General features: G+C 37.0%; 3 protein-coding genes across 3 annotated transcripts; 2 read left to right on the top strand and 1 right to left on the bottom strand.

The window, feature by feature from the left end:
* Positions 1-510: 510 nt before the first annotated feature.
* On the top strand, positions 511-4,488 carry LOC113774976 (leucine-rich repeat receptor-like tyrosine-protein kinase PXC3). Its single transcript, XM_027319652.1, has 2 exons — positions 511-3,474; positions 3,582-4,488. Exons 1-2 carry the CDS (start codon positions 1,131-1,133, stop codon positions 3,902-3,904), a joined length of 2,667 nt encoding a protein of 888 aa, XP_027175453.1. The 5' UTR covers positions 511-1,130; the 3' UTR covers positions 3,905-4,488.
* A 529-nt stretch (positions 4,489-5,017) lies between these two features.
* LOC113775368 (serine/threonine-protein phosphatase 4 regulatory subunit 2) lies at positions 5,018-8,365 on the top strand. Its single transcript, XM_027320208.1, has 3 exons — positions 5,018-5,166; positions 5,928-6,157; positions 7,732-8,365. The coding sequence occupies exons 2-3, from the start codon at positions 5,975-5,977 to the stop codon at positions 8,077-8,079; spliced, it is 531 nt and encodes a 176-aa protein (XP_027176009.1). The 5' UTR covers positions 5,018-5,166; positions 5,928-5,974; the 3' UTR covers positions 8,080-8,365.
* Positions 8,366-9,705: 1,340 nt separating this feature from the next.
* Positions 9,706-12,057, bottom strand: LOC113774847. Its single transcript, XM_027319484.1, has 3 exons — positions 11,952-12,057; positions 10,225-10,334; positions 9,706-10,144 (listed from the first exon to the last, which is right to left on the bottom strand). The coding sequence occupies exons 2-3, from the start codon at positions 10,316-10,318 to the stop codon at positions 9,996-9,998; spliced, it is 243 nt and encodes an 80-aa protein (XP_027175285.1). The 5' UTR covers positions 10,319-10,334; positions 11,952-12,057; the 3' UTR covers positions 9,706-9,995.
* Positions 12,058-12,464: the final 407 nt, after the last annotated feature.

Genomic DNA, 12,464 nt, shown 5'->3' on the forward strand with positions numbered 1-12,464 from the left:
TTCTATAACACAATAAGAACAATTCTTACCAACTTAGACTAATCTTTGAAAGAAAATCCAACGAGGTACTAACATTTAACGAACCAATGCAATTTTCAAGAATAGTATTAGCACTTTTATCAATTGCAATATTCCTTCGGGCGGACAAACAAAATTACTATAACTTCTTGATTTTTTTAGTAACTGTCAAAATGTTGTAAATTTGGGTTAGGAATATAAATCAAGTTTCTGTAAATAAAAAGTTCTCGTTTTCCCCTTTCTATTTTTTTTCTCCTGTAAAAAGGGCAACAATAAAGTTAAGAAAAAACAAAGAAAAAAAAAATCCTCCTACTTGGAAGAATGCAAGAGCTGCAGTAGAGCACTATTTAGCAACAGATCAGCAAGAGCAAGGGAAAACAACAATTGCATTCTATTCATCCGTACGGTTTCATTGACTCATGACTGCTCATTTCTCGTGAGGCCATCTATTTTGCTGAACCATTTTTCCCCCCCAAAAACTTATTAACTCCTCAACTCTTCTTCCTTCTCTCAGTTCTGAGTTCTGACAGGAAAAAACACCTGACCCGTGAAAGCAGTTACCTAAAACATTGTACAAACCATACTTCTTTCATCACTCAAATCACTTTCTCACACAAGCGATACAACAAAACTCTTTCATTCTTCTTTCTTCTTCATTCTACAACCACTCTCACTTGACTTTTCTGCACATTCTTTGCAACAAAAATTACTCCCCTTCTCTCAACTTTTGTCTTTTTTTCACTCTAACCCCACATTCATAAGCCTTTTCTTGAGCTCTGTTTCTTTGGTTCTAGTGATACAATCCTGTATTGTGTTTCAATGGTAAAGTTCATTTTTTTCCCCTTAAATTGGTGGATTTCTGAAATGGGCTTTGTTTAAAAGTGCATTTCCTTGTGGATTTAAAAAGTTTTAGTCTTTTTTGGCTTCATACACTCATTACTGTCAATGGGGTGGAGTAGAGCAGTTATTGTTGTAAAAAATTGAGGAAAGTTTGAATTTTTCTCCTCTTGGACTCATGGTTTCTTGATTATTCATTTTGTTCTCTTAGTTCTTTATTTGGTTCCTGAGCGGGACTGAAGAAAGAGATATTTCTGTTGCTCCAGCAGCCCAAAATGGAATTTTTAACTCTAGTAACTGCTATACTTTTTGGGTTGCTATCAAGTTCCCGACTCATAACTGCTCAAGTTGTTGATGATCATGCTATTTTGCTAGAAATTGCAAAAGAGTTTAGTTTGTCTTCCTGGAATGTAAACCAGTCAGATTTCTGTTCTTGGCCTGGTGTTGGTTGCAGCTCTAACCAATCTATGGTGGAGAGGCTTGATCTTTCTCGCCATGGGTTGCAAGGTAATGTGACTCTAATTTCTGAGCTTAGAGCATTGAAATGGCTTGACCTGTCTTCTAATAATTTCCATGGATCAATCCCACAAGCATTTGGGAATTTATCGCTGCTTGAAGTTCTTGATTTATCATTTAACAAGTTTGAGAGCTCAGTTCCTGTAGAACTGGGCAGGCTCAAGAACCTTAGGTCATTGAACTTGTCAAATAATTATTTAAGCGGGGTCATACCTGATGAGCTTGAGGGGTTGGAAAAGCTGCAAGAGTTTCAGATATATACTAACAGGCTGAATGGTTCCATCCCTCGGTGGGTTGGAAATTTAACCAATTTGAGATCTTTTACTGCTTATGAGAATGGATTAAGTGGTAATATTCCAGATAATCTGGGCTCAGTTTCTGAACTTCAGCTGTTGAACCTCCACTCTAATCAGCTAGAAGGGCCCGTACCTGAGAGCATTTTTGCTATGGAAAAATTGGAGGTTTTGGTTTTGACACAAAACAAGCTGACTGGCAGTATTCCTCCATCAGTTGGCAATTGCAAAGGCCTTTCTAGTATTAGAATTGGGAATAATGAGTTAATAGGTAACATTCCCAGAGAGATTGGTAATATTACTGGCCTTACATACTTTGAAGCTGATAATAATAATCTCTCTGGAGAGATAGTTTCTGAATTTGCACAATGCTCTAATCTCACTCTCCTTAATTTGGCCTCAAATGGTTTTAGTGGTATCATCCCTCCAGAATTTGGTCAACTTAGCAATTTGCAGGAGTTGATTCTTTCTGGAAATAGCCTATTTGGAGAGATTCCGATAACTGTTCTAACTTGCAAGAATCTGAACAAGCTTGACTTAAGCAGCAACAGACTCAATGGCACTATACCACAAGAGATCTGCAGTACTTCCAGGCTGCAATACTTGCTACTGAGTCAGAATTTTGTTAGAGGGGAGATACCTCATGAGATTGGAAATTGCATTAAGCTGCTTGAATTGCAGATGGGCAGTAACTATATGACTGGAAGTATTCCTCCTGAGATCGGTCACATGAAGAACTTGCAGATTGCGTTGAATTTGAGCTTCAATCATCTTCGTGGATTGTTGCCCCAAGAGTTGGGAAGACTCGACAAGCTGGTGGCTCTGGATCTTTCAAATAATCAGCTTTCCGGGAATATTCCAGCTGCACTGAAGGGCATGCTGAGTTTGATAGAGGTTGATTTTTCAAACAATCAGCTGACTGGACCAATACCAACCTTTGTGCCATTTCAAAAAAGCCCAAATTCAAGCTTTTTTGGGAACAAAGCTCTCTGTGGCGAGCCGTTGAGTCCTTCCTGTGGAAATTCGAATGGGTCTGGTAATGTGAATTATCATCACAAGGTTTCTTACAGGATCATATTGGCTGTTATTGGTTCTGGTTTGGCTGTTTTTGCATCTGTGACCGTTGTTGTATTGCTCTATATGATGAGGGAGAGGCAAGAGGAAGCTGCCAAAGGTGGTGTAACTGCTGATGATGAAACCACTGGCAAACCAGTCATAATAGCAGGGAATGTTTTCATTGAAAACCTTAGGCAAGCCATAGATTTTGATGCAGCAGTGAAGGCGACCATGAAAGAATCAAATAAACTTAGCATTGGCACTTTTAGCACCGTTTACAGAGCAGACATGCCATCTGGAATGATTCTGTCTGTTAAGAAGTTGAGATCAATGGACAGAACGTTGATTCATCACCAGAGCAAAATGATTAGAGAGGTTGAAAGGCTGAGTAAACTCACCCACGCCAATCTGATAAGGCCTATTGGGTTCATAATCTATGAAGATGTTGCACTTCTGCTACATCAATACTACCTGAATGGGACATTGGCAGAGTTTCTGCATGAATCTTCTAAGAAACATGAATATAAACCTGACTGGCCAACAAGACTCTCCATTGCCATTGGAGTAGCAGAAGGCTTAGCATTTTTGCATCATGTCGCAATTATTCACCTTGACATTTCTTCAGGTAATGTTCTTTTAGATTCCAATTTTAACCCGTTGGTTGGTGAAATCGAAATATCAAAGCTCTTAGACCCATCAAGAGGGACCGCAAGCATCAGCGCTGTTGCAGGTTCATTTGGATATATTCCCCCAGGTTTGTAACTCTCATATTTACTCTCTCCACTCACTGATGCTTTATGACCAAGTTATGCTCTTTCTTTCTGAAAATTTAAATCTTTCCTCTCGTTCCTTTTGACACAGAATATGCATATACCATGCAAGTTACAGCACCTGGAAATGTTTACAGCTATGGGGTAGTTTTGCTTGAGATCCTTACTACCCGATTACCAGTAGATGAAGAATTTGGTGAAGGTGTAGATTTGGTGAAGTGGGTTCAGGGAGCACCTTTAAGAGGTGAAACACCAGAGCAGATACTTGATGCAAAGCTTAGTACCGTCTCATTTGCTTGGAGAAAAGAAATGCTTGCAGCATTGAAAGTTGCTTTGCTCTGTACAGACAGTACGCCAGCGAAACGACCAAAGATGAAGAAGGTGGTTGAAATGCTTCAAGAAATAACAGAATAACTGCACAGCACAGAATTCTGTTTATTCAGAAATGGTTTTTCGTCTCTTCCCTCTAAATCAGGAATCCTCGAGTCACATTTGAAAAGACACCACGCCAAATATTATCTGCTATTTGAAATTTATCATCACTGGAGAAGGGGAGAGATTCTGTACATGTGTTGGTGTAGCTTCTGTTAATGGTAATCTGCTCCTCTGTCTAGCATTAAAGAGCTTAAGAGGAACTCAGCTATGTAACCTTATCCACATCGAGGAGAAAAGTAAAAGCCTGCAGAAGAATTAGATGGAGGATAAAACCAAAAGCCTTCCTCCACTCCAATTATGGTAGTTTTGTACTCTATCATGTATCAGGTGTTCAATTACATGGATGAGATCTTTGTTCGAAGATGCTCTTCATTTCTGTCCAGAGAACTGTTTCTCTGCATGGTTAGCAGTATTCAGTTATCACTCTTCCCCTCTTAAAAGAAGTCATTCTTCTGTATAATCTTGGTGATGATACCTTTCTTTAGCTTCTATCTTCTCGTTGAGAAAGAATGTAATTTGCGAATGCACTATGACTTAAAAATGTTCTTGTTGAGATGCTACAAGTGTCAATTGCATAATTTTCCATTATAGGTGAAGTATGAAGAGGATTCTCATTGGAATGATAAAAGTGTTTTGGAGGCAATGGAGTTTTTGTTACGTTCAAGAAATGATGAAAGCCTTGTCAGTTGTTACCTGTGCCTCCCAATCCTACCATCAGTCCATATCTGTAACATCCCATTTCACACCCATACCCAAATGCAAAAAAGCCATATGCCAAACGGCCCCTTAATTTGTTAAGGGGCCATTTAATCCCTACCCATGTTCTTGCCAAAATTGTTTCATAGAATCATAGCTTTGATTTATTTACTTAATTCAAGCATAAATTAAACTCCAAAATTAAACTATAAGCAATTACTTAAAACAAGATTTATAAGCAATTCACTACATACAAATCATAAATTCAACTCCAAAATGTTATTAGCACATGCTGATTAATGACTTCAAATAGTGCCCAAGTTTTAAAAAATAAATAAATAAATTTGAATCCACAAAAAAAAAAAAAGAAAGAAAGATTGTTGGAGTTTGGGTTTCGACTTTCCCTGGAAGCAAAATACACATTTCTACATCTTAAACCCTGAACCCCGCGGAAAAACATTTTGCTTCCGGTTTTCACTTAACCCTGTTGCGTTCATCCTCCGGAGTTGAAGCGTCTTCTCCTAGGGTGAATTCCTTGATCCCAGGTAAGTGGGTTACAGACTCCGTTGCCTCTGCAATTTTCTTCTCCGTATGCAAGCTTTTCTCTTCCTTCTTCTCTGTTTTTTCATCTCTAAGGAATTAGTTTTTCAGCTCTTTTTTTGTTTCCTTTTTTGGTGAGATAAATGTTAATGTCACTAGATTTGCCATTTTCATGCTTTTAACGTGTTTTCTTGAATTACGCACTCAATGGAAGCTCAGAAACAAAGGGTCAGTTGATTCTTGATCTTTTGGTTATTTGATCCGTGAATACTGGTATAATTTAGGTGGGCTTCTGGTTGTCTTCTACCTGTTTGTAAAATTGTCTGCCTGAATACCTTTCAGTTTCATAGTTATTCATACATTAGGATTTCGAGTTTCAACCATCTAATTTCGTTTGTTTATACTTGAATCAATTGATGTATGTTTCCTTTTTAATAAGATCGATTGCTGTTTAATGCATTTGAAGATTTTGACGTCGTAATCTAGTTTGGTTTACGTAATTTCCTTTCTAATTGAAAAGGGATTGGTCAAGAAGGTGAACAGGAGATAATTCTTGAGAAGTCCAATGTAGTTAAGTATTAATGGAAGTTAAAAGTATGTCGAGCTTGTGATAAGTGCCTTGATAGTTGATGTTTACCTCATTTTTCCTGGATGATAGAATAATGTTGTGAGGAGGTTAAAGGGTTTGAATTGATTAACATTGAGTACAAAAAAGGATTGTTGCATATTCTTGGTTCAAGTTTCTAAATGCTTTATTTTTCTGTAGATCTTAAGAAGAAAGTTGGTTGAGCCAAGAGAAAGGGAACTGACAAGATGCCTCTTTATGACTGCATGCTTTTGTTGAAACCCCATGTAACGAAGGAGGCATTGTTGGACTTGGCTGCTAAAGTTGGGAAACATGTTTACAGAAGAAATGGGGTTCTTACTGATATCAAGTCATTTGGACAAGTTCAATTGGGTTATGGCATCAGGAAGCTTGATGGGAGGTACTATCAGGTTGGTCTACTGATGTGGCACTCCACTTCGCTTTCGTTTTTCTTCTTCATTATATGATTTAAGTTCAGTTTCTTCCACTATTAAATTTTACTTGTTTGGGAGCTATCATAAAGTTTTCATTCATGCTTTGAGTGCATGTTTGAATTTGAATTCTGTTTGCCATTGAATTTCTTTACAGATCAGCCAACGCATAATGAATTTCTTAGCTTCGTCAGTCTTAAGAATTAGGGTTCATTTTAGGTTCAACTTTGAAATCTCCGCATATCTACTCCAGCTGCCTTTTTTTTCCCAGGAAAAAGTTTTGCAAGAAAGTAGCCGTAGGATTTTGTTACCTTGTAGCATCTCCAGTTGAGGTTTCTTGTAATGCTTGTAAATTTATGAAGTAAATTAACTACAAGGAAATAGTTAGCACATGCTAAGTCATATGTCTGAAAATTGGGTGTGGAATAACCTAAGCGAGCTGTGATACATGAACTCTTAGTTGCTGTGGAGGATTGAAAACACAAGATGGACAGCATCTTACTCCGATAGAAGGTCATAACATCCTTGCATCATTCTAGTCGACTAAATTTTTGTCATATTTATCTGATACACTCAACTTCTGGATTTATTTTTTATTACGTTTTCCTGACCATGCTGCAGATATTATTAGCTAGAATTCTAATTATCCTCTGAAATTTTATAAGTTGGCTTCTTTTAGTCATGCACCGTGGAATTTTATTAGTTAATGCATGGAAAAAGTACTCATTCAAAATATAACATAGAATCTCAACTGTCTTGTATATTTCATATGTGCTTTTTTTTAAAATGAGGAAATGTCAAGTGTCAATACAAACCTAAATTTGTTTTGATGGATAACTTAGTCATTTTCCCCTATTAGTTTGAAACAAGGGAGGTGGGATTACTTAGCTATTAATGGTAAAATATAGATAAAGCAAGGAGATCAAATGATATTCTGGTAGCTTTTGTTAAAATTGGAGATTGAGCATTAGAAATCAAATTTAAATGCTGATTTGGCCTGTCCCTTAAAGTACAGTTGTTATGGTTCTAGAATACTGTTTTGATTTTAAATACTATGTAATGTTTTTGGACCTTATCTGCAAGACCCAAAATTCTCTCGCTTCCTCCTTCCCCCAATAAAAAACGGAAAACCAGTCCCCTCCTTTCTCCTGTTGGTGACAGATAAGATCTTCATTTTAAGAGTATATTAAATTTTACAAAGGTCGATACCACCAACATGATATCAAAATAAATTCTAAAATCTGAGTGCAAGGCGCAGAACTGCTGGTGGAATAAAGTGAATGATCAAAGAAAAACAATATTAGACCAAGTAATGATCCACAACAGCTAGGTATCTATTATGGTGACTGCTAGTAGGTATCACATGTTAAGAATTCGCTTAAAAGCTGAGATGGTTAGCTGTTTATGCCCTCTTTACTAAATGTAACTTGCTATCTGTTTCATCATGATATCTGGTAGTCTTGTTTCTACGCTTTTGAAGAGCATTATTATGTATCTTCCATGAAGAAGTGCATTCCCTTTCTCCAAACAAATGACATACTGGTCTTGTTTAGGGCCGACTGATGCAAATGACAATGATGACACCGCCCAGTTTTAATGAAGAGCTGCATTACCTTAACAAGGAAGACCGATTGCTTCGCTGGCTTCTGGTCAAACATCGTGACATGAAATATGGGCTGGACTTTCTGGGTGAAGGTGATCCTAAAGCTGACTTAAGAAGATATGGGAGCAGTTTGCTTGACAATGAGGATGACAAGGATGACAGTGAGGATGAGGATGATGATGATGAGTATGATGCCGACCAAGGGCATGATAATGATGAGGATGATGATGGTGATGATGATGATGAGGATGATGAGGATGAGTATGAGGCGGACCAAGGAGAGAAAAAGGAAGGCTAAAATGATTATGCATCTTATTCAAAGTCTACATGGCTGTTAGCTTTTGCATTTTATTTTATTTTTTTTGATTATCTCAGGAGTCTTCTTTATGCTGTTCATAAGGTGTACGGGGCGGAAATCACATAATGCTGACGTATTAGTTCAAAATGGAGCTGCTGGAACTAATTTACAAGGAACTAAGCCCTTTCAATGTACAAGGAGTATATGCCTAGTCCCTAATTGAACGTAATTTACAAGGAATATATGCAGTTGGTATGCCTACGTACTTTTCCTGCGTTTTAATCTCTTTTGCGGGTCAATAATATGCTAGCTAACTTGTTCGCACGAATATGATTCTTGATTTTCTTGCAAAATGTCTGTTCAGGTCAAGAATGGACTAAACATCTTATAGTTTTATTCGTGGTAATCTTCAACTCAACGGTATTTGAACACATAAGATGTGACAATAAAGATGTAGGGTCATTCGGATGAGAAGTTGAGATAAATAGGAAGATCATAGCTTAAGAACGTAATTACTGCAAGAGACGGAAAATGATAGGACTCTGATTCATTAAGACCAAAACCATTCAGTTTAACTGAACTTGAAAGGTGTATTAGAAAAATATTGGACTCCATCCTTCACACAAGGCAATTGAGATAAACAGCACTTCAGTCAGTTGTTTTACCACTCAAGAAGCGCTCAATTGGGTTGTAGCATAGCCTTCCCATCTGTACCAGAAACAATGTCCTCTTTGTTCAAAGAAATTTTTGACAGAATAAGAAATTTTTGAGAAAACTGCAAATGGAAATAATCGTTTCATTTAAGTCCTTGAATGGCAAGTTGGTATAGGCTCCGTTGGAACAGTAGACGAGAAAAAGATAAGAAGTGATTTAATACGTGTTGCTAGTAGTTCATTGCTTCAGAAATTTTTCTGAACCACAGTTCACTAGTTTCGCTAGGGCATTTTTTAACGACACATTGTGTGAATGTACACAGAGTAAGCACTCAAGTGGAGATCAAACTGAATCACAGAGAAACACTAGAATTTGCTTCTCTCGATGGTCCATTCCTTTGGATAGAGCATTCAACTTCAACTTCTTTCCGTTGAATAAAAGCTAATGAATGGTTCAACCAACTCCATATCTAACATTCATGTCATCACTCCCAAAAAAAAAAAGATGATAGGTTGGCCAGTGATTGAATCGAGGAACTCAATTTCCCCTTCTGCATTGGGCATTTCTGTTCTAATCCATGCAAATGCTATACTGATTGACTCCTGCAAGTATGCATAAAACTGACACCATAACCCATAAAACCTCACCCAATCCTGGCCACCAGATGTGTTCATAAACAACAGTTCCTTGACATAGGTGAAAGAAATGCTACAATCAGACTTCAAAAGGGTACTTGTAATGGCTGTTTAAAAGAGAAATGCCTCAAGCAACCAGGGCTGAAGAAACATAAAACATCAGTCCCCAAACACCATGCAATCCAAGTTCTTCCACCCCCACCCCAAAAAAAAAAAAAAAACCAAAGGAACTTCAATTCTTCCTTTCAAAAGTAGACTTCCATATATCTTATGCATAATATGCACCTAAATGACAAAATGCTATATCTAGCAAGGAAAACCCTATAGAAAGAATTCATAAGCCATCAAGCAAATTACATATAGATTAGAAAAGACAACAGATGAATCAAGAGGCTTGTGTGAAAATTATATCCAACACTTCATGCTTTTGAACTGAAATTATTAATAATGTCTAATTGCAGAATGACCACATGATGAAAAGCGATGGCAGAAAGAAAGCCTTAAGGCTGAAATAGGAAAAGAGTGACTGTTTCTGCATTTACATCCATGCTAACCATTACTTCAGAGTAAAAATTGTAATCTTCCATAAAGATGATATTAGAAACAAAAAGGCCATTGGGTGGAGCTTCACTGGTCAATACGGTTCTTCACAATAAAGTTTTGGCGGCTGATGGGGTTCATGACCACTGGAGGACCAGCAGTGCGAGGCCATGCCTGAAACTTCTTGTCAGTCTCTTCCCACCACTCCTTGTTTTCAACAGTTGGCGGAGTCTTACCTAATAGAAAATGACAGAAATGATATAAAAAACAGAGGCGAATCAAAGCCAAAGTAAGGATAAAATGCCTATAAACTTACCTCCAAAAATCTTTTTATCGGCAATTAAATGATCACAAACATATGCAATTGCAAATGATCCCACCAAACCAGAAAGTATGTACTTAGCAGACATCTTCAAAAATCAACAACTGACACAATAAACCAAACTCCCAGTTAGGTGCAATAATCCAGGACCTTAAAATCCAGTTCTATCCAGTAAACGTCTTTACTAAAAAGCATTCAAAGAAGCATAACACAAGAAAGAAAGGAAAAAGAGCGGACATGTATTACAAAATAATTACATGAATAAATGATAATTTTGATAACAGAACTGATCAAGAAACAAAAAGAAAGGATAATGAATCAACAAAAACATTAATAAAGATATAATTGTCACTTTCCTGGCCAATGATGTAATCAGAAGGTCCAGAAAATCAAGTAAATTGTTACATGTGATGACTGCAAATGTTCCAGTAGATATGACACCACTGTGATTGCATTACGTGGATCTTTAGATTCCACAAAGTCTAAAAGTATGCAGGTCTAGCAAAATGCAACTCGATATAACACCCAATACCAAAACATTTTTACAATATCAATTCAATCATTTCCAGTTTTCATATCTTTTGACTGGCCTTAATTTCTAACTAAGAAACCATTGCAGAAAGTTTATCACCATTACAATAGGTCATAATAACCAGAGTTCTCTTAGGCGTGAACATGAATGACTGCTAAAAGAGGCACAGAAACCACATTAATAACATCTCAAATTAAAATACAGCCAAAATTACATAGAATTGTTCGAAGATCAAGTGCAGAAGTATTTGAGAAGCAGAAATAAGATAACAGTTAAGCATAAGCTAGGAGTGGCCAAATTTATAGTGTTAAGGTCAGTGTGTAGGACAGGGGCCAAGAAAGGGACTCTAACAGAACCATTTGAACTCTATTATGGGGTTAAAGAAAATTTCAGCACTTTTACTTTTCCTAAGGAGGCAGGGAGGACTTCCCCTGCACAAAATAGCCGTAGCTTGCTTCGCATATACCAATCCTCCCTCCGTCCTTTTAATCCCAGCACATGTATACTCATTTTACATTTGGCTTGGGGGATAAAACACGTATTATGATGATCTTGTACCCAAATCATGCAAAATAGACCGATGAAATTGAATGGGACAGCACGTTCCATACCCGAACGAACAAGAATTTCCACCCACCAAAAAATCCAAAGACAGCACGTACAAAAATGCTATCTTTCAACATCCTCATCCCTTAAATAATCGAACGGGACGAGCCACAAGGATACATAAAGATCAGTTACAGAAAAGGTAAAAGGCCCATGAAAGCTAAAGTAAGTCTCTTGATGAAAAAATCAGCACCCCGGTAAACTATGAAACCTAAAGCAGTAATCCCCAACCCCAAGCCAAAAACAATAATTCCAGTATTCCCCAATAATTTCTATTGAAAGACCAATTCATTTAAACTTTACCAGATTCACAACTAACCCTCTCCCAAGTAGAAATAGATAAATCCCCAAAAACACCAAGAAAATCAAAACTAAAAGAAATCAATACGTTTCTGCTATAACCCTAAACACTTGAACAGATCTTGATACCACATACAGGAAAAAGGGCAATATTTGAATCGTAGGCCGCAAATACTTCAGGAAATGAAGACCCTAATCGCTCAAAATTAAAGACATATCATAAAAGCCATAACCTGATTCAACCATTTATGGATAAATGTGTGTGTGTGTAACAGAAACTTACTGCTATGAATTCTGGGAGGAAACTGAGGGAGAGGGAGAGAAAAGGGCGAGCTGTTGAATGATACTACTACAAGATTTCTGTGTAGAAGGTGTGAAACTTGTTGGGTCGATTACAGTGAAACTGCGCCGTTTCGGTGCCTAAAGATGCTTTTATCATTAAAAAAAAAAAGGGCCAGGGGCTTCTGAGAATTGTGAAACGAGGAGTTTTTTACTTGGACCCAAATTGGGCTTCTAAAAGGTTTAGGCCTACTACTGTATTTTAGATTTGTAGAAATCCAATACTTAGGGGCAAATTCCTTAGAATATTGGTTTGTTTGGATAGAATATTATTTGGAATAATTACTGTAACACTTTTTATGAAGTGATGTATGTGAGATAAAAAAATAATTAAAAATATAAAAAGATGGGTTGGAAAATGTGTTTATGATACAAGCGAAATATTATTTGAGATATTTGAGAATATTACTGTATTATATTTGGAAAAAAAATCAGTCAAATATTGATGTTTAGAGTT

Source organism: Coffea eugenioides, chromosome 6 (assembly GCF_003713205.1).
Source record: "Coffea eugenioides isolate CCC68of chromosome 6, Ceug_1.0, whole genome shotgun sequence".
NCBI lineage: Eukaryota > Viridiplantae > Streptophyta > Magnoliopsida > Gentianales > Rubiaceae > Coffea > Coffea eugenioides.